We start from the raw sequence: 22,776 nt of genomic DNA on the forward strand, positions 1-22,776 counted from the left end.
TACATCAGAACTATGCCATGGTTTGCTGGAATACAAGGACCACATCAAACAAAAAGGAGAAGTTAAAAAAAAACTGATCATAGGAAGGAGGAGCCTGGACTACATTCACAATAGGATGTCTAAATAGGGAAGATCCTTTCCCTATGATTAACTGTTAAATACAAGGCATCCAGTTTTCAGCTGAGGTCTACTAAAGAACACAAAATAAGAAACCTATAGAAAATTAACATTTAATAGCTGAAAACTGTTAAGCTGAAGTTCTTTATATTTACTTTGGCTGCTCTAAGGTGAAGGAAAAATATTCCAAGACTAGGGCACAGAATAGCACAAAGACTTGTTCTGGTTACAAACAAGAATGGATCTAAGCAACATGCAAAACCCAGAACCATGACTGCACCATCTGCCCCAAGAACTGATTCCTGGCTTCTTCCTCGACAACAGTCAGGGAACAAGCAGAACCAAAGAAGCAAACGCTTAACTGTGCTACAGGTCAGTCCTAACCAGTGTCAATGGCAGGGTTAGTAGAAAAGACATGAATAAATTTTCTCTTCAAATGAGAAAACTAGATATGACTGATCAATATCCACTACAAGGCAATGAAGCACTCTTGTCATATTAAAACATGTAAAACTTGGTACTAGGCTATCCTGACTAACAAATGATGCACTGAATTATTTTTACCAGATTTGGTGTTTGCAATGGTATAATTACATTAATTGATTTAATAGGAATCTTTAGGGGCCAAGGATCTGATCCAGCAGTAGAACACTTGTCCTGCATATATAACATCTTGGGTTCAATTCTCAGCACCACTATAAAAGAAAAACCAACCAATGCCCCCTCGCCAGCCCTCCCCCCCACCACAAATACAACTGCAAAGTTGTTTATCTACTAACCAAAGAAGCTAGAATGGAACCACCAATCCACGAACTAAACCTTCGTTCCACTGTTGTGTTATTTGCAATCAATTTCAACCGCATACTCTAAAACAGAAGGAAAAGTATTAGTATAATCAAGTAAAAGGTATCTCAGAAAATTCTACTTTGATGGCTTCTTAATGATGCTACTCCAAACATAAACATGATTATTCTATAGAAGCTAGGTTAATTAACAACAGCACAGATAACTACTACCGTATATAAATGTTTCTAAAGAACTTCACTTAAGGTTTAATGTATATGATAATTACAGAAACTTTAGAAAACTACATTCACAATTTATACTTATGTCCTACAGCAGCACTTCTGCTATTGCTTAGTGTAAGTCAGGTCCTGTGCTAAATGTTCCATATTTTATTTCATTTCTTCCCATGCCATGTACAACAGTCCCAATCTATCACCCTTTCTATCATCCTTTTCCAAACTCAGGTCTCTTCATGCTGTTCTAATCTCTTCTTAGTTGTTCATTCTTCCCAAATCAGAATGCAAACCTAGTTAAGTTTAATCATGCTGATTTCTTCCCAAATAGTGTGTTTCCATTTTGAATTCATTCTTTCTCTTGATAAACAGTTTCAGGGCTTCCTCTGCCTCGGAATCTGCTTCTAGTTCTCAAACTGCCAATGCTTTCCAAGTCTACATATGGACAAGCAGTTTGAGTTTCTGTCACAGAAAAATAAAGTGTGTGTGGCAGAAGTGAGTACAGGAGCAGGTGCCAGCACAAGGGATGAACTGGGGTTTTCACAAGTGAGAAACTGGTCACTATCTATTGCAATGGGATTTGTCTGCTGTTAATTTGATTTTTAATTGCATCCTCAAAGACAAGAAAAGTATCTATCTGGGCTGGAATAGAATTTAAGCACCTATGTCTATTTTTATTATTCTGAGATTTTCTATGAAATCTTACTATAATTAAAGTATGCTCCAAGGCAGACCACTAGTAAATACAAGGTAGATGTAAAACTTGTGCCTACATCAGTATTTAACAATTACACAAATGTGACCCAGGTGAAACATTCCTTTATATACGAAGTCAAAAGACTTATTAAATAAGTAAAGTGTAAGGGCTATGTAACCTCCGATCTCCCCTTTAGTGCAGAAACCTTGAGAAAGGTAACGACAGAAATTCTGAAAACCTAAAGATGACAGTCGCTGTAGTAACATAGTACATAACCACCTTCTCTTTAAGCCAGATCCTAGCATTCTGAATTCACAAAATACACCCAGCAATCTTTTTTTTTAAAACAAGCTCAGGAACCCTTCAGTATGCAGAATAACCATTTCTGTCGTGTTTGGGGCTCCTCCTCCTGTACTCTAGGATCACTCCTGGCTGGGACCACGGGACCTTATGAGGTGCTGGGAACTGAATGAAGGCTGGACATGTGCAAGGCAAGCACCCTATCCTTTATACTATCTCTCCAGCTCCCAAAGCAAAGCGGTTTTTATTGAAAGAAATTTGGACATGTGAGGGAAGAGGAAAAGATACACGTTCAGAGAGTGGAAAAAGACAGTATTCTACTAAATTATGTCTTGTAATTTTGCTATCAATAAACCACATGGCATAGTATATGTGGACTGAATTGTGTTCCCCAAAGAGGCTGAAGTTCTGGTACTCGAGAATGTGACCTAAATGAAATACAGGGTCTCTGCAGAAGCTATTAAGATATGAGATGAAGGTCTGAAGACAGTACGCTTGCATTGCTTATGGCAGACCTGGGTTCCAGCCTCAGCACCACATATGGTCCCTGAAGCACAGCCAAGAGTGATCCCTCAGCACCAGTGTGTGTGTGTGTGTGTACTTTTTTAATATATAAATTTAATAAAACATATGTGAAAACGAGTAAGGCGATGGGACATTTACATAAAGTTCATCTAAAGAATAAAGGGAAGAACAAAACGCTTGCTTTGCATGCAACTAACCCAAGCTTGAATTCCAAGCACTTCCTATGGCCCCCCCATGCACCGCCAAGGCTCAACAACCCTGAACACAACCCTGAAGGGCCTCGAGTATGGCCAGATGTGGCCCCACAAGGCACAAACCCCTTGACTCACCCACCCAAGAAAAAACAAGTCTGAAGTGCTATTGCTGTATCCCAAGAAATGTCAAGGGATGTTGGCCAAACATCCTTCCAAGATGCTAAGAAGAAGTATCAAGGAAGCAGTGTTTCTCGAGACCCCCAGGAGACTCCAAGGAAGACATAGGGGAAAAACGGGACCACAGCGTGAGGGCCAATAGGAAGGAATCAAGGTTGAAAGGGGACGACGTTGGAAAAAGATGGAGAAACACTGGTTCAGATGTTTCTTTTCCTTAGCAGGTTTCAGTGGGACACAGGCATGCTGTCGTGTTGATTTAGGACCACTAGCTTTCAGAACTGACAGAAAATACATTTCTTCTGCTCTATTCCTTCGCTTTATGATTCTTTGGAAAGTCCTGGGAAATTCACATCATCCAACTCTGTAGTCTCTCTCTCTCACCTCACCTGAGTGGAACCACTGGAATACACCGTCTTCCTATTTCACACATGGCGTCCCGCCAACAGAGTGGCCCTTTCATTCATTTCAAACCAGCTGAACTCCTACTTGCGAAGGCAGCTTCTTCAAGAGGCTTTTCTCGGATACTCCTAGATGCTAAGTGCGTGCTTGTTCCTCGGTGTTCCCAAGAGTGCCTGCCTCTTGTCACTCTAAAGCACTTGGCATGCAGGTTTACTCATCCCCGCTCATGAGCCTCTGGGTGGCAGTGACTGTAATTTATCTCCCCCAAATCCAGCAAACCACAGGTGTGGAATCAATGAATAAAGCAGGACTCAAAGAACGTAACTAAAGATGCAATAACTAAAGATGTGATCAGGAAAACACGAGCAATTAAGTTACAATTTACACAAAGCAAAACTATAACCAATACACAAAGATATTCATCTACTGCAAAATGAACTTCAGGAAATGACCCCACTGGTGAGGACCCATGTGGCTGAAGAGCAAGAGCAAGGCGAGCTCACCGGAGGGGTTTTCTGGGAGAGCTCTCGGTTCAGTCTGTCGGTGAAGCTCTGGATCAGGGTGTTTCCTCCCGCCACGATCACACTGCCATAGAGACCCTCGGAGAAAAGAGGAGGAAGATGAGTTCCCGATGCTGCCAACAGCTGCATATACAACCACACAGAATCCATGTACTGCACCCCAATTCCCTCTTTCCTTTTCTGTGCTCTCTCCAGAGACTGAGCAGCGTAATCCAGTGGCTCTCAATCCCAGCTGCACATCTGACTCTGAAAAAATGATCCGAGGGAATGAAACACAACCCTCAAGATGAGGATTGGGTCCAGGTAACATTTTCACTAGTTAAAAATACTCCAGATGACGATAATGTGCACAAAAATTTAGGAACCGTAAACTTAAGGCTATTATTCTCATTTTTTTTTTTTTGACAGAGTGCACGTGGAAGTGATGGCTTCAAATGCAGTGGCAGACTTAAATAAGACAATGAGATTATTTTTGACAATCATGTAGACAATGCATACTGGCAATATCCCTGGCCTTACAAAGTCCAACACTGACGCTATCTCAAATAAAAAGAAATTCCTACTTAAAAATAATCTATTTCTCTCAAGTTTGCATATGAGCATCAGAAAGTTAGTGCCGGCCGGCTTTTCAGTAGCTGAGCTGATATTTTCTTTATTTCTTGCAGTGATCCATCCAACCCAGGGCCTCACACATGCAAGGCGCTTTACCACCAAGCCAACTCCACAGCCCCAAGTTTATATCTTAAAGGTATTTCAAATGCCTAAATAATCTCGTTTTTGTAAAAAGAGAACAGGATACAGAAGGAAGTCCTTTATGGTGAACATGAGTTAAAAGAAGTCGCATAGAATATGATCATTTCCTTAACGTTCCCTTACTCCCTTATACTTCAATTCAGATGCCTTCCCAGAAAGGAGATGGGTTTGCACTAATAAAAATATCATTCTTAGACCCCTACTGTCCGAGAAGTAGCAAATACCTAGCAGCAAATCTTTTTATTTTTTTTAAATACCTAACAGCAAATCTTTTTTTTTTTTTTAAATACCTAGCAGCAAATCTTTTTTTTTTTTTTAAAGTCACCCAAAAGCGGGGCTGGAGCAATAGCACAGCAGGTAGGGCTTGCACGCGGCCGACCCAGGTCCTAATCTCAGCATCCCATATGGTCCGCTGAGCAACGCCAGGGGTAATTCCTGAGTGCAGAGCCAGGAGTAACCCCTGTGCATCGCCGGATGTGACCCAAAAACCAAAAATAAAAAAATAAAATCACCCAAAAGCCATTTTTTGGTGGGGAGAAGAGGTGGGGCAAGATGTCTCTCCCTCCACCCCTGCTCCCCTCCCTCTTCTCACCTACTCCCTCCTCTGGCCCACCCTCTCCCTTTCTCTTCTCTCTCTCCCCCTACCCTCCCTCCCTCTATCCCCCTCATTGGTGGTTTTGATAGTCTTGTTGAGCCATGTTTCTTTTAATACAACTTCAGCTATTACCACCATCTCTAAGCCAATGAAATTCAAGGCAGTACTCTACAAACCGAATCTAAGGTTTACAGAAGATACTCAGTATGGTATATAGTGCTCAACAGGAAGCATATAAACTTCCAGCTATAAAAGTCTTAGAGAGACAATACGCTGCAGCTTTGTAACTACTGCTGGCAATACTGTATTACATACTTCAGAGTTGCTAAGAGAGTCTTAAAGGTTCTCTTCACAAGGAAAATTCTTGTTGTAACTATGCATGGTAACAGATGGCAATGAATTTACTGTTGCCATAATTTCCCAACATTTACAAATATTCATCATGTTGCACACTTAAAAATGTCTTATGACAATTATACCCAAACTTTTAAAAAACAGATTAATCAAACAAAAGAACTACTAAAGGTAAAATCACCTGAAATAAAATTGACACCTGAAAATTATGTAACTTTAACTACATCTACCTGAGAAATGGAAACAATCTTAGTTTGTCACATGTCGGGAATCAGAAGCCCAGGACCGGCAGGCCTGTGAACAGAGAGGCTCTGCCCATGCAGTCAAGGAGGGCCCACCGCTACATTTACATCAGTGAATTTAGAAACAGAATCTCGGGGACTGGAGCAATAGCACAGCAGGTAGGGCGTTTGCCTTGCATGTGGCCGACCTGGGTTCGATTCCCAGCATCCCATATGGTGCCCTGAGCACTGACAGGAGTAATTCTTGAGTGCAAAGCCAGGAGTAACCCTGTGCACTGCCGGTATGACCAAAAAAAAAAAAAAAAAAAAGCGGAAAATAAAACCCAGAATTTTTACTTTAAAAAAAATTTAGTTTCTCAATTCTCACACTCTCCCTCCCCTCCACCCCCCAACCTCCCTCCCATTTGGTATTAACAGTTTGTAGTACAGACACTGAGAGGCCATCATGTTTGATCCTTCACCCACTTTCAGCACAGTCTCCCATCCAGACTGCTCTCTTCCAACCGTTATTGTCATATCGGTCCCTTCTTTATCCCAACTGCTCTCTCCCCGAGTCCCTGAGGCAGAATTCCAACCATGGACCATTCATCCTGACCCAGAATTTTACATTTTTATGTATTATAATTTAATTTAAATATTCACATGTAGCCAGTCGCTACTATACTAGATATCATTGTATATCTAGAGTTCTGTGTTTTGACTTTTCAAGTACTATATCTATTTACAGACACACACACACGCACACACGCACACACGCACACACACACGTCTTTGGAGGCCACATTGTGGTTTTAAATGAACTTCAAAGTCAATAGCTGAAACTACCAACTTAAATACTGATTTTTTTGCCTTTAAAAATGCCTTCATACAGAAAGAGGAACCTGGCACTTACTGGTCTGATATCAATGTCGCACATCCCAACACTTGTAGTGACCACGTGACTGACGCCCAGCATGGTGTTTCCTGATAATCCCTACAACAAAGGAAAACAGTAACAGACAGGAGCAGTAAAGCACACCGAGAACAATTTAGTCTTCTCTAGGCTCTATAATCACACCAGGCATTACATACAGAAGCCAGACTCTTGTTTTATTCTTGTAGACTTTAGAGGGGCTACAGTTGGTGGGGGGGAGGGGGGGAAGAGGTCCCTCCTGGCAGTGTTCAGGGACCAGGTGGTTTCAGGGAATCAAACCAGGGGCTCCCACATACAAAAGAGTTTGTGCTCCAGTCATCTCCCAGCCCAAAGCCAGACTAACTATGAAATAGGCTTTCATACCTTTACATTGGAAGGGTCAAATAATCCCTCAGGAATCTTCAACCGTTCTGCACCAAAATCACAGTTGTAGCCATTGGGGAACTCATAATGGACAGTGGGCATCTGTGCAGCTACTCTGAAAATGTAGTGAACAGTATTAAAGACAAAAACAATCTTCTTCAAAACTATGAAGGACTAAGGAATCATCAACTTGCAAGAGAACAGAATCAGAGTATTTTAAAATGTCACTCAGTATTTAAATGTCCCTTCTGGACTCTTAATTATTTTCATTTGGGCACCACAGCTGACAATAGTATCTCCATTGTTTGAGGAATATAACATCACTGCACCACGCGTGCCACCAGTGTCAAACTGCTCCGACACTATCAAGGATTTCTTTTTTCTTTCCTCTTTCTTTGTACAGAGAGAGACTTCCACTGGCAACAAGCCGGCAGGCTGGAAGACGGTGACTTATGTCCTCCAAGTAACTGAAGGGGACGTGAGAGAAAGAGAAGGAGGAAGCATGTTTTCAGGAAGGGCGGGTCCTGGACCAATGTAACCAGAACGAACAAAATTCCCTCCTGGGCTGAGGCATTTGTAAACCTCAGCGAAATAAGGGTCCGTCTAGGAGAAGGGGAGCTGAGGAAGAAATGTCTCGCCTTCAGATTTGGGGCAAGGACACTCTCTTGTCTGGACTGATTTTGGCCCTGTTCCAACCACCACCATCAGCTCTCCCCTTCATTACTATGGAAGTTGGGATGCCTAGTCCAAACGGGCTGCTTCTTGCTGGAATAATGCTCCTGACATTCTAAAAACAACTGCTCCAAGAGTTCCCTTTATGTTCATTCATTTTTTTTTAAATTTTTTATTTATTTTTTTTTCTTTTTGGATCACACCCAGCGATGCACTGGGGTTACTCCTGGCTCTGCACTCAGGATTCACCCCTGGCAGTGCTCAGGGGACCATATGGGATGCTGGGATTCGAACTTGGGTCGGCCTCGTGCAAGGCAAACGCCCTACCCGCTGTGCTATTCCTCCAGCCCCCTATGTTCATTCTTTTAATCCCCACTTTTATTCCTTTAGAACCAGGCTACTGATTCTGATCTGGCCATTTCTGGCTACATGATGGGAGGTCATCATGGGGCAGGGGGAGCGATAAGAGGAAAGCACAGAACAGAGCGAACTGAGCTGCCGGGAAAAAGATCCATTTCCACTAAACTACACTCTGCCTCAAGGACCCTCTTCTTGAAAGCAAACTTTCACCCAAGACCTATTTTGGAATGACCACAAGTTTCGCTGCTTACAGTTCTGCATTCTGGACTTCCATAACCCAGAAATTGTTTTGTCAAATATTTCAGAGAACTGGTCTCTCACCCTGAAAATTCTGCAGTTTTTTATCTTTGGCTCTATGACAGTTCTGGATTTAAGATTACCTGAGTTGGTCTCCCCGCCCAAGCCCACGGATTCCTGACTGAAGCAACTGGAAAATTCCACAAATGGCAGAAGGCTTTAGAATGCTCACAAATATCTTTTTATTTTGGCTTAGGAGCCACACCTGGCAGTGCTCAGAGCTTATTCCTGGCTCTGAACTCAGTGATCACACCAGGCTATGTTCAGGACTGCACGGGAGCCAGGGATCGGCAGCAGGTCAAGTTGGTGCAAGGCAAGAGCCCTTGCCACTGTACTATCACTCCTGCCCACAATTAAATATCTCGTACATATAAACAATGGCTTCATTTTTGTGGCAAGTAATTTCCTAATATTAACCAGAAATTAACCCAAATATTAACCCCAAATTAACCAGAACCTATTTGAATCTTCAAGATGTCCAAATCATTTTGATATACACCCACATAGTTATTCATAGGTGCTAAGGTAGATAAACATTTCTTGCTTTGGGGGCCACACCCAGCGATGCTCAGGTGTTACTCCTGGCTCTACAATTAGAAATTACTCCTGGTGGTGCGTGGGGAAACATATGGGATGCCGGGGATCGAACCTTTGTTGGCCACATACAAAGCCCTACCCACAGCGCTACCTAATGTCACTAAACATTTCCATGTTTCCCAAGACACAATGTTTCCCTAGTATGCAAATGAAAACATGTATATTTCTCTTTCTATAAGGGGAGAAGGTAATTATGTGTGCCTTAGTAATTTTAAAACCTTCTGTATTTACTTTCACTCTGACCAAGTTTTTCTTTAGAATTTTTATTTCTGGAAAGTTTCATTTGACAGGCATTAAAAGATTTAAAACACCTCTTAGGTAATCATGAAACTATTTAAATTAGCAGAGATTTCAGAACTGTAAATGAAAGTTAGCCTGAAAACTAAGGTTAGGGGCTAAAGAGATAGCACAGGGGAAGGGTGCCTGCACGCAGCCCACCCAGATCCGACCCTGGCACCACGTACGGTCCGTATGCCTCGCCAGGAGTGACCCCTGAGCCAGGAGGAAGCCTCTGCAATGCTGTATGCCCCCCGCACCCACAAAGAAAACCAGTGTTAGGTTTAAGCACACCTAACAGTAAAAATGACAACGAAATATAGTTTTTAAAAAAACATGTATCTTCATTTTCATTCAGCATATCTTAATGTAATTTTTTGACAACGGGGCACCCCCAATAGTTTGCAGTGGGAGAGGGGACTGGCCAAGGAGCACCCCCAATGTCCTGGCTGGCAGGGAGCCCGTGGCACTGAGGGTCTCAGCAATCAACCATCTTCCAGACTGAACTCAGGAGGTCAAACACGCTCAGCATGTGTCCAGCCACCTGTGCTGTTGCCCCGCCATCATCATATGTTTTTTTTTATTTCTGTGGTCCTGGGAATTAACCCCAGGCCCTCACATATGCTTAAGAGATTAGCTCTACTAAACAGCCCACAATCATCCACCCTTTAGTTAAGCTCCTTCTGCTTTTCTTTTAAACAAATTGCTTTCTTTCACACTTATGAAATGTACAGGGTTTTGGGGGTCTTTTTTTGAGATTTTAATATGCTACTAAGTTACCAGTCCCAGACAAAGTAAGACATACTGTTCATCGTAAGTTGAATCTGATACTTGAAGTACTGAAGCTTGAAAATCCTGGATAACACACTAAAAGATTAAAAAAAAAAAGATGCTTATTAAACAATATTAAGACTTGTCTGCAGGTTCAAGACTTTTATAATATTACATTTAAAATACATTTCTGAATGACACCAGATTACACCTGGATTAGTAACTCATTTTAAGGGTATAAAATTTTTAAGATATGCAATTCTAAACACTTGCTTTAGAATTAAGCTACGCAGTACTTAAATTACAGCACTGGAAACTCTTGTACCACAGTTCTGTGTAACACAACCAGCTTTAGAACGGATTTCTTCCCTTTAAGAGTTAAGTTTAGTCTTAGAAGCAAGATTTTACTAACAGAATTATAAACACAGGTATATAAACCACATCTTATATAACTTTTGGGTGGGGAGCCACACCCAACAGTGCCCAAGGCTTATTCCTGGCTCTGTGCTCAGGGATCACTCCTGGTGTGGCTCAGGGGACCATATGAGGTGCCAGAGATCAAACCCGGGTCAGTGGCCTGCAAAGCAAGTGCCCTGTCCACTGTATTGTCTCTCTAGCCCCACATTTTGTGTAACTTTTAATGACTACGTATAATGTAAATTTGTTTAAAAGACAAATTTACTTGCTGTAAAAAAGAGGATCTCTGGGCTGCTAAGGAAAATTCTGATCTATTATCTAGATAAGACTAATCATCTTCACAATTTTTCCTGTACTAAAAAGCCCACGGAACGTCTACATCTTAATGTCTCCCCTGCTCAAAGATAGATTTTGTGGTAAAGAGAATGTTTTAACTCTTTTTTTGAAAAGTGACATATTTTTACATGACTAACATGTTAAGAAAGAGAAGATAACTGAGCCACACAAGCAAGTTTCTACACTGACTAAAAAACAGTCTACTGTATGTTTCTATTCCAAAACCAAAATTCCTTCTAGCTTTCATTGTATAAGTTAAATGAATAAATACACTTTACTGTTCAGCAGATGGAAAGCAACATCCTGGAGCTGGAGAGATACACATCAGGTAAGATGTCTAAGTGTCTTGTATGTGACCGATCTGGGTTTGGTTCCCAGAGCCCCATATGGTCCTGAGTGCAGAGCCAGAAGACCCCAAGCACTGACAGGTATGACCCCCAGACAAAAACCAAACCAAAGAACAGCAATATCCCCTCCCCCAAGGAAGCTACTTTCTTTGTCAAACAGCATAAAAAGCACGAAGCTTAAAAATACAGTGTACTGGTGCCAGAGCGATAATGCAGTGGGCGCTTGCCTTGCATGTGGACAACCCAGATTCAATTCCCAGAATCCCATATGGGATTGTCCCGGAATCCCCTAGGCACCACCACTAGAAGTAACCAGGAGTAACCCCTGAGCATCACCAGGTGTGGCCCAAAAACCAATAAATAAATAACAGTGTGCCTCTGTTCTACTCGGAGACTTAGCCTGCAATGCTTTCATAAAGCGAATAAGAGTTACTTACATTACACATGTAATTGTGCCAAGACCTTGTAACCTGTGGCAACTTCTCTTTTCTTTTCCAGTTTGCTGGAGATCCTTCACGAACAGCTTCCTGAATACCAAGTACACATAATAAGTTCACAGTTTACCAAGAAGACACAAGGATGAGGAGCTGGGAGATAAATTTACATTGCCCTCCCCCCACTCCCCAATGCTTAATCACTGCTTACTTTTGAGGCAATCATATAGGGAGGAATCAGTTCTATGTTCATTTCCTGGAAAAGTTCTCTGCACTGCATAGTAATAAAGTCTCCAGCAAGAGGTGATTTCACAATTCCTATGAGACAGATTAAGCAAAGCTAAGAGAACATTAAAACCAAAAGTCTTTAGGCACACCTGTGTATTTGAATAATTTTTTTCCAGGTAGAATTAACTGAACCATCCATCAATGCAAGAATGAAATCAGTTATCAGTTTTAAATATACATTACATATATCAAGAAGTTTTTTTTTCAATTCTATGGAAAAACAGACATCATTAGAGAACGGATGTGCTGTTTTCTCCAGCTAAGGCTGGCTCACTGTACCTTGCTGAAGCACATAGCCATCATGGACCGGGATTGCAGTGGTATGAGTGGCTCCACTGTCCAAAATCAGCCCAGTAGAACGACCGTTAGCAAACCTAGTTGAAAGCTATTAAGGAAAATAAAGTAATAAGGTCCTAAAATAACATTTATTATAAAAGGATGGTTTCTCTGCTTTCAACTCAATCTAATGGCAGTAACCTTGGTATCAAAAACTGCTGTGGAGACAAATGATCACAGCGGGACTCTCCGATGGCAATGCGAGGACCCTGGAAAACCTTTCTCCTAGAGACAGCTGTCAGCTAGCCAGGATCACTACTGTAACACAAGGCTCTGGAAACACAGCAAAGGGTTTTTGTCAAATTGGAAAGCATAAGAAAAAAAAAAAAACCCTATGGAAACAAACACCCAGAAAAAACAGTGAAAAGCTGTGGCACCCGAGGACAGGAAGACAAATCCCGCACACAAGTGAAGTGCTGAGGAACGGGAGCCAGCCCCGGGCGAGGCGGGCAGAGAGCTTGTCCCAAGGGTGCCACCAGGGATGCCAGCAGGTCATCCTTTCCACTCCTCTGTGTGCAGAAGGCCTGAGGATGTGAACACAGAACATACGCCAACGTCCAGAGTCTTTAGGGACTGAGTACCACACACTTCTCCACTTCTCTCCTAATATTTGTGTTCTGGAAAATAGTTAGACTTCTCATAAATATGTAAATGTTATGTATGTTAATGTTAATGGAAAAACATTAACATTTTTGTACCCTGGGGGGAGGTAGTGGGGTTTGGACCACACTCAGTGGTGCTTAGAGGTTACTCCTGGCTCTGAGATCAGGGATTACTACTGGCAGTATTATTTTCTTATTTTCTTGTAATTTTTTTTTCACTTTTAAAAAAAAAATTTATATTTATTTTATTTTATTTTTTTAATTTTTTTTTTAATTTAAATTTTATTGAATCACCATGTGGAGGGTTACAAAGTTCTCAGGATTATGTCAGTTATACAGTATTCAAACACCCTTCCCTTCACCCGTGCCCATATTCCATCACCAACCACCCCATTATACCTCCCGCCCCCTCCCGCCCCCCCCAGTCCCCGCCCTTGTAAGTGATAAGTTTCACTTCGTTTACGCTTTATCTTGGTTACAGTCCATGTTTCAACACATAATTCACTATTGTTGCTAGGGTTTCCCCCCAAAAAAGAGAAGACAGTCCCACTGTCACGGAAGCCTTTGATGGCTCTCCATTGCTGAGAATGTAGAGATATTAAGTCCCGCTGTTTGTTGCATAACTTTTCTATTTTTTTCCCCCCTCGTCCCGCGCCACCAAGATCACGCCTGTTTAGTAATCACCACGCTGCCTGACAAAGGGAAAACAAACCAAAAGAGATGGTTATTTCTCGTCATCAGCCGGCGTGGGGCTCTGGCTTAGTTGATAGTCTGGTAGAATGTCTGCAAGCAGTTTCTGGAACCAAAAGTAATACGCTGGTATCGGCCCCGGCTCAAGATTCCACCAGCGTCCCGCTGTTCCAAGTACATAATAATTTATTCCCTTGTATCCGATTCCCACACCACCAGGTCCGTGTCAGCTTAATGGACATCATACTATGGTTAACGTCATAAAATAAATTTTTATTTTTATTTTATTTTTTGTGAATAATTTTTGATTCTATATTTCCTACAGTGTTACTCTGAAAATTAAGTTACAAAATAAACACAAGCATCTCCTAGTATTTTCCACCGATCTTCTACTTAAAAACTTGTGATGATTCCTTAGAACTTCAAGTTCAAAATTTTAAAACCTAACAAGCAAGATTCCCATAATCTGCCCTATTTTCACAACTCCACTCAACACCTAAGTCTTCAACTGTATTTACATTACAAAGATGAATGCTTGCTTGCACATGCCACCTCCATACTTTTGCTAAAGTCATCTCTAAGACAGCATCACCCAACATTCTAGACTGCAGACACTTCAACAGAGACTTCACCTCTACAGTGATCAGAGAGGAATACAGGATAAACAGGTACAAAGTAAAGCTCTGGTTTTCAGTACCTAATTCAAGATCAGTTATTAGTAAGTACAAATTGCCTCTGTCCCTCACAGCATGTGACTAAATTATATTTTATTAAGGTTTGTCAGACTATCCTATTACTCCACTGAACTCCCACAACTGCTAGCCGAAAAATTCAAGTTAATTTGTACTTTTTTAAAATGAGTTTTACCAGTGTTACTTTCAAGAACTGTTTAAAACTATTTTATCTTTTAGCAAGAACAATGCATTGAAACTACTGAAGGTCAGGACATAATAGTTCCCTATCTGTTGCTTAGTATTTTTGCAATAAATATTCGGAGGTTAAATTTTAAATAAATTTATAGTCTATTTCCATTTCCTTTGGAAGAGGAAAGAAATGGTCACCTCTGAATTCATAAGCCATCTGACTTAAACACTGCCCTCTTCATAGTCTCCTAGAAATAAAAACAATTAAATTATTGTTGAGAAGCTGCATTTGTGTGCTGCTTTAGCATTTTCTTTTACAACTCCAGGCAAATCAGTTTAAGAGAGAAACATTAAGGAGCTGGAGAGACAGTACAGTGGGTAGGGCACCTGCCTTGACATCTGACCCAGGCATCCCGTATGACCTCTGAGCCCAGCCAGGAGCAATCCCTAAATGCAGAGCCAGGAGGAATGAATCCCTAAGCACTGCTTGGTGTGGTCCTCTGCCTCCCAAAAAAAGAAATACATTTTAAAAGACAAGGAGACTGGAACGATAGCACAGTGGGTAGGGTGTTTGCTTTGCATGCGGCTGACCCGGGTTCAACTCCCAACATCCCATATGGTACCCCGAGCACCGCCAGGAATAATTCCTGAGTGTAGAGCCAGAAGTAACCCCTGTGTATTGCTCAGTGTGACCCAAAAAGGAAAGAAAAGAAAAGAAAAAAAGACAAAACACCAAATTTCTGAGCAATTAAGAGTTGACTCAGGGTTTCCAGCTGGTTGCATCATCCTTTGAACCACATTCACGTCAAGAGAAAAGTATAACTTTTTCAAGGATACGCTGTCAGAACTGCCGTTTTGCACAAGAAGAATGCAGGGATGTTGTAGTGTTCGAACATCAACTCTGTCAGCTTCTCTCTCTTTGCTCTAGTATTCCACTTGAGAAGAGAGAAAAAAGAAATACAAGTTATTTGATGCTTAAAAGTAAACATGTGATTTACTTCAAGATTCATGACAGTATTCACGGAACAAAAATGAGAAACATTAAAAACAATAAAAAAAGATGGCAAATCATCTCACAACTTCTTTTGGTTTTATTTGTCAGCATATTAACAGATTAAAAGGATCTACTAATTACAAGCTATTTAATATATAGTATGCTGCTATGAATTCTAGAAATTATGATTATTTTCAATTATAGAAATATCAAGATTCTCATAAACAAAGTATCTTGAGTCAAGAGTGACCTTGGGGGGGCTGGAGCGATAGCACAGCAGGTAGGGCGTTTGCCTTGCACGAGGCTGACCCGGGTTCGATTCCCAGCATCCCATATGGTCCCCTGAGCACCGCCAGGGGTAATTCCTGAGTGCAGAGTCAGAAGTAACCCCTGTGCATTGCCGGGTGTGACCCAAAAAGCAAAAAAAAAAAAAAAAAAGAGTGACCTTGGGGACCACATGGCCAGCTCAGCAGCAAAGCAGTGGCCAAGGCCTGGGGTCACGAACTCCATCCCAGCACTGCACCCGTGTGCTCTGAGCATCCGGGCAGCACTGTCACATGAGGCCTCTGCTCCTCTGCATCCAGGGGGCAATGCCCAGCTGCCAGCTCCACAACCAAGTGTCCATCAGACAATCATCACAGCAAGGCCCAAAAGAGGACGGGGGTGGGAGGAAAGAAGATGGGATGAAAAAGTGCGTCTAGCAGTAAAAGCCTGAAATTTCTGTGAGGGGGGCTGCCCCAGGAATGCTCGGAGACCAGGGGCCGCTCTCAGCAATGCTCACCCCGGCAGTTTGGGCCTGATAACTGAGCACGGAGGCCTGGTGATGTGACGCTGCTCAGCCCGGCTATGCCGTGGTGACCTGGACTAACACTAAGTGTCTCTACAGTCCCAGGATGTCAAGCATTGCGCTGGGGCCCCGCCCTGCAAGGCGCGCAGGTCTCTCGCGCTCGGAGCCATCACATGAGTTTTGGGACTCGAGAGAGCTCAGGAGTCTCTTGTTCAATCCCTGGCACCCCATGGTTCTGCAGGCCCCCCTGGAAGCGAGCCGAGAGTGGGGAGAAGCCCTCAAGCACCACCAGGTGTGGCCTCCAAAGCTAAACAAATAAGTGAATTTTAAGTCACCACATTCTCCCACCTATACTTCCATGAGATAATCGCAAGGTTTCAAACAACAAAATACGGGTAACCTAATCTTCATGCAAGTGCCCTAGGTCCTTCTGACTATGAACCAAACAAGAGACTTCAGGCTAGCAATTTCTACGCCTGACACAACATTTGCCTTCTCTCCAGACACCTAAACATAAAAGCATATATACACTGCCCTTTAGGTACATGGGCAATTCAAAAACAGGAGGTGGCCGAAATTAGTCCCATTTTAATTTTCCTAAAATTAAGAAAATGAATATTTTTGTATTATATGTCTATATGTACATACGTTGTTGCTTTATATTAAATATATATATGTATATCTGGCATTTTGGTTTTGGGGTCACACCCAGCGATGCTCAGGAGTTACTTCTGGTGGTGCTCGGGGGGACGTTATGGGATACCAGGTATCGGACCTGCGTCAGCCGCATGCAAGTCAAATGTCCTACCTGCAATACCATCACTCTGGTCCCATGAATGCCTTTTTAAAGCAAAAGGAAGCATCCTTCAAATAAATAAAAACAAACAGAACTAAAGGAGAGAATAAAAAACAGAGAACTTGAAAATGAAAGTGTCTCACCGGTGCTTCTGACATGAGAACGGGATGCAGGCTGGCTTCTGACTTGACATGCATCTTGTAGGTATGATCCAAAATGGCCTGGAAACTGTCCCAGTCTTCAACTAGATTATAAGACAAACAGCTTGAAAACAATGCTTATGTGAAGATAAATATTCCACGTTGGGGACAAAGCAGTCGTACATGAGGTAGGGCACTAGTCTCGCACACAGACTCCCAGCACCCCCTACGGTCCCCGGAGCCCATCAGGGGTGATTCCGCAGTGCAGAGGAGGAGGAAGCCTTGAGCACTGCTAGGTATGACCCCAAAAAACAAAATAAAAATATCATCCCACCCCCCAAAAAAACACAGTGCTTTAAGAACCAGTTTTAATGATTCAGCATATTTTAATAAACAGAATCTACTTATTTTACAGATCTACTTCACAACATAATACCTTATGCAAATATCCCATTTCTCTTCTAAATCTAGAACCTTTTCATTCCCCCAGCTCCACAGTATCACAAACCACAGACCTATCCCAAGGTTAATTACTGTATCTAACGGATTTAAAAAAGCAAAATCAATATTATTCAATAAAAATTCAAGTCTAGCTGTGGGAAAAACCTATCCTTTGAAAAATATTATCCTCAATAGGAAACAGCTTATCTTCAATTTAGCTTCCACCACTCCACTCAACTCCCAATGCAGGTGTAAGTCACGAATAACTTTCTAACAGTCAAATTTAGTGGAGGCTTCACCTTGATGGTACCTCACCTGACCTCTCTAAATTATTCGACATGTAAACGTGGGGGCTGGGAGAGAACAGGAGGTTGGGCACTTGCCCTGCATCAGGCTACACTGGCCGCATGCCTGGTCAAGTCCCCAGCACCTCCTATGGTCCCTGGAGCATAGAGCCAGGAACAGCCCCTGAGCAGAGCTGGGGGTTGCTCAGGCCCCTCCCTCCCCCACACAAAGTTTGCAAATTTCTTCCTGCCACAGTTCAAAGAGGAATGTCATTGCTTGCACACCAGACAGCCACAGCCCCATCAGGAAGTACTTTCTTGGGGGCAAGGGGGTGTGAGTGAACTTCATCATTAGCTTTAAATGCTTCACTTCTGAGTGTAAACCTCAATGTCACAGCTGATAACAGAGAGATTCACTGGCCTTCTATGTTCCTAGAATTTTTTTTAAGTTTTTGGCTCATCCCCAGAGATGCTCAGGAGTCTCTCTGGGCTCTCTGTCGTGGTTCACACCTGGCAGTGCTTGGGGGACCATATGTAGTGGCAGGACTGTACAGGGCTCAAGGCGCCATAGCTGCACGCAGGACAAATGCCTGACCGTCCTGTCTCATCTCTGACCAGCCAGCTGTTTCTGTTCATCCTCTTCCCTACTGGCTCAATACAAAAGAGGTTTCCTGAAGAAACCCTTTCTCAACACTCTTCTGGTGTTTCAAACTCTTTCTAGGTAATACAGAGCAACTCCATGTCTTAAAATCTTTTTCAGCTGCTTACTATGTCAGCACTTATGTTCCATCACTTGAAACAAGTAACAAACTAAGTTATCTGCTATATAATAAAGAGTTACAAAGTAACGTAACAGGCCTGAGAAAGGCTGCCTACATGATGACCTCCTTATAGTGACATGACACTTTACCAAAACAGTTCCCTGTGGAAACAATGCAGTTTACACAGAACACATACTTCCCTGCAGGGGTCTCAGAGCTGGGGCGTGCTAGGCAAGGAAGGGTATCTACTTGACGAGTCTGCATGAAAACCCTGTACCGAGTCAGCACACATCACATGCTCTTCAAAATTAGGGACAGGGACGAGGGGCCAGACCAACAGTACCGCGGGGAGGGTGCTTGCTCTGCACACCAATGACCCGGATTCAGTACCCGACACCCCACAGTGTTCCCCAAGCCCGCCAGAAGTGATCCGAGTGCTGGGTGTGGCCCCCAAACAGTTACAACAACAAAAAAAACCCCAAAACCAAGTCACTGGGGAAGAATTAAGCATATCCTGTATTGTTCCACTGAGATGCTTGAAAGCCTGCACCAGTTTGCTCTACATTTTACTCCTCCAGCCCCTTTCCCTTCGTGAATTTCACAACCTATCTTTTCTTTCCTTTTTTTTTTTTTTTTTTTGTTTTTGGAGCACCTGGAGATGTCCAGGAGTTCTCTTGGCTCTGCACTCAGAATTATTCCCAGTGGCGTTCAGGGATTTGTATGGGATCCTGAGGAATAAAACCCAAGTTAGCTGTGTTCAAAGCTTAGAATGATCCTGGCTATTAACAATTTACCAATACAACTGCCTTTTTATAACTGCAGAACTTGCTCCATACCTTTTTTTTTTTTTTGCTTTCTGGGTCATACCCGGTGATGCTCAGGGGTTACTCCTGGCTCATGCACTCAAGAATTACTCCAGGTGGTGCTCGGGGGACTGTATGGGATACTGGGAATTGAATCTGGTCGGCCGCGTGCAAGGCAAACGCCCTACCCACTGTACTATCGATCCAGCCCCACTCCTTACCCTTCTATTTCTATTCCAGTGCACAGTATTCTTGATTTAGTCAACCCCTACCCACCAAAAAAAAGTCTAGGAAACTTTCTCAACTCTGTATTCCTTCAAACACGTAATACTTTTGTCTACTGGACATGCCTGGATCCACCTCAGCTCTTTACCACCAACGCTACTGTTTAAATTTTCGTCTTTTCTCCCCTGAACTTTCCTCTTGAACTGATTTTCTCATCTCTAAAATCTTCCATCCAATCTAGCTAACAAGCTGCTGTTGTAACAATTTTTTTTCAGTGGGTAAACAGAGGCACCCTGCATGTTTAAATTCCCATAGGATTATCATTAGTTCTCACTTAATACACCCTCAGCATTAAGTCCTTTTATGATTGCTCTCAGTCCACTTTGTGTAACCAGCCCTTAGTGTATCAGAGTTGTGGTCACATCTAGTTGACGCATTTTTTTCTTATTGGTTCTCTGGGTCACACCTGCAGGTGCTCAGGGATCACTTCTACGGGGGCTCGAGGGACTACAGGGGTGCTGGGGAGCGAAACCAAGGTCAGGTGCATGCAAAGCAAGAGCCTTCCCTGCTGCACTGTCATTCCAACCCATCGAACTGCCATTTCTAAACATGCTTCTTTACAGCTCTGTCTACACATGCTGGTTCGCTCTATGTCACTCAGTCTTCTCAGTCATGCTGAATTCTCATTCACTACCAACTGTCTTGGTGAAAACCAACACTGATCCCCAAAGACAAATGAAAGCATTTCTCTTTTCCTCTCTAATCCCATTACTGGTAAAACACTGCTATCTTAGGGAGCTTATCCTTAACAGACTCAGGCACACATCCACCTCCACGACCTATGAGTTTCTGGAGGAAAAGGAACATTTGTTATGCCTTTTTGTATTCTGTGTGCACTGAACAGCAGTTAGTAGGATGGAAACGATAAAAACAAAACAGTCAATGTTGAACTTATAAAACTGCTTTATACCTAAAATGTACAATGCATACTCTAAAACAAAATGCGTAGGAAAGAAACATCATACCCATTCCATTTTTCAGTGGTGAAATGGCCTCCGCATTCTCCCTTGGCACACGCAGGGCGTTGGTGTCTATGTAATATGTGGGACCACCTTGCTTGCCTTTATCACCATCGATTTCCATCAACGTGCTTCCATCGTCTCTGTCTACTACCACACCTATAGCCGTGGGGAAATCCACCTGCAAGAGCCAAAAACAGCATATGCAAGCATACAAAAATATGCACTTTACCAAGGGGTCATCCCCTCGCCCCACCAACTAATAACGTCTCCTGCCACACACGGGGCAGGATTTCCACCTGAATTGAATTCTACACAAATGGCCCTTATTGAGCCCAGCAACTCTTTAGCACCAGACTTACCTTGGGGCAATCTTCACCAGCATAACCAGCTCTCACAGTATAGGATCCAATGTCAAAAACAAGGGCTCCAACTTCATCTATAAGGAAAAGATACTTATCATTAATCACTTGCAAATGGGGCCGGGGAGACAGCACAGTGAATAGGGCGCTTGCTTGCATGCAGCTGACCCAGGTTCAATCCCTGGCATCCCATATGGTCTCCAGAGGATGGCCAGGAGTGACCCCTGAAAGTAGAGCCAAGAGTAAGCCCTGGGCACCACCAGATGTGACCTCAAGACAAAAACAAACAAACAAAACAAACAAAAAACCCTTAGCGAACAGTACATGAAACTTTAAAATATCTAGCATCCTCAACGAGAACATACTTAAAAGCCCTGTAAAAATGGCAACAGGATCATTGGTCTTGCTGCGCTGAGACCTTGTGATGATGAGTGAGATCTCGTCTACGCCAGCCCAGTGCTGGAATACAGGTTCCCTGTGAACTCCTGATTGGACTAACGGCAAAGGAGCCATGAAACTCCCTTAGCTCAAAGGTGGGGTCAGGATGACCAAACAGGATCCATCTGAGGGCCCTTCTGTAGCACCACCGCAAATACAGAAATGCCGCAGTAAATGCAGAGTCCACACAGGCCCACCTGGCAGTGAATATTCTCAAGAGGGAAGGTTAAGCAACAGCTGAACAACAAGGTTGTGGTACAGACACAACGAAATGCTGTGCAGCAGTAAGAAAAGATGAGAGCTTACAGTTCGCTGAAACACGGATGAACTGGAGGGTATCAGGTTAAGCAAAAATAAGTCATAGAGGGCTAATGTAGGTTGAAGTGCTTCCTCTGTGGTATACACAGAGACTAAACAAGGGAACAGAGTGTCCAGCAGGATGGCAACCCCTTGGTCTTGGTTTACAAAACTGGGATTTTTTTAGGAGATACCAAGCGGTGGCGGGGAGGGGAGTAGGGGAATGAACAGGCTGACTGTGAGCTTACGGCTCTGATATACAATCCCGCACTCACCACCACCAGGTGCCAGGACTCTTCACCGAGGCCCTTGCGTTATTTCTGCTATCTCGGACTGTGAGATAACAGAGACAAGGGCTTTTCAAGAGGTGATGAAATAAAAGTTAGACCATCAGGATGGGCCCTAAGCCAGTATAACTCAATTATTTACAAGAGAAACTTGGGCAGAGATATGTACCCAGGAAAAAGCATGTGAAAGACACAGGGAAACCAAGGCAGGGGCCTCTGTCCAGCCAACACCAGGAGTGATTCCTGAGCACAGAAAGCGGTGGTCCCTCAAAAGGAACAAGAAACCAACTCTGGGATTTCCAAATTTGTGAATTATTTTTCTATTGTTTAAACCACCCTGTTCTGCAGCTGCAGCAAACTGTTACAAACAGTTTAGGAAACTTAGGAGAGTTTCCATTCTTAGAAAGTTTCTGAAGAGATGATGAAAGAAAATAGCTACTCTAATCTAGCCAGGACACCCACGTGGGGAGGTGAGCATCCCATGCCAGCATCCTGCAGGAGGGTCCCTTTCCTAAGTAACCTTTCACCTAAAGTACCCTTTCTTAAGTCATCACTCTACCCCCACCGCCTCAGTTTCTCCCTACACACTAATTCTCATCACCATCTCTCATGCACCACTAGAACTGTCCATCTACTGTCCCACAGGACCTCAGACTCTACAAATCTGCAGCACCAACTTCAGTCCCC

At 42.9% G+C, this 22,776-nt stretch overlaps 1 protein-coding gene across 1 annotated transcript in view; it reads right to left on the minus strand.

Annotated features, from left to right (window-relative positions):
- Positions 1 to 22,776, minus strand: part of ACTL6A (actin like 6A) — a 29,584-nt gene that overhangs the window by 994 nt on the left and 5,814 nt on the right. Inside the window, exons 2-13 of the mRNA XM_055126046.1 lie at positions 21,068 to 21,144; positions 20,712 to 20,886; positions 17,176 to 17,276; positions 15,293 to 15,390; positions 12,244 to 12,338; positions 11,888 to 11,994; positions 11,680 to 11,769; positions 10,177 to 10,238; positions 7,170 to 7,284; positions 6,786 to 6,866; positions 3,932 to 4,027; positions 897 to 983 (exon numbers count right to left, since the gene is read on the minus strand). Of these exons, the coding sequence (XP_054982021.1) occupies positions 897 to 983; positions 3,932 to 4,027; positions 6,786 to 6,866; positions 7,170 to 7,284; positions 10,177 to 10,238; positions 11,680 to 11,769; positions 11,888 to 11,994; positions 12,244 to 12,338; positions 15,293 to 15,390; positions 17,176 to 17,276; positions 20,712 to 20,886; positions 21,068 to 21,144 (1,184 nt within the window). The remainder of the gene's footprint in view (positions 1 to 896; positions 984 to 3,931; positions 4,028 to 6,785; positions 6,867 to 7,169; positions 7,285 to 10,176; positions 10,239 to 11,679; positions 11,770 to 11,887; positions 11,995 to 12,243; positions 12,339 to 15,292; positions 15,391 to 17,175; positions 17,277 to 20,711; positions 20,887 to 21,067; positions 21,145 to 22,776) is intronic.

The sequence above is a fragment of the Sorex araneus genome, chromosome 2, assembly GCF_027595985.1.
Source record: "Sorex araneus isolate mSorAra2 chromosome 2, mSorAra2.pri, whole genome shotgun sequence".
In the NCBI taxonomy this organism is placed as follows: Eukaryota; Metazoa; Chordata; class Mammalia; order Eulipotyphla; family Soricidae; genus Sorex; species Sorex araneus.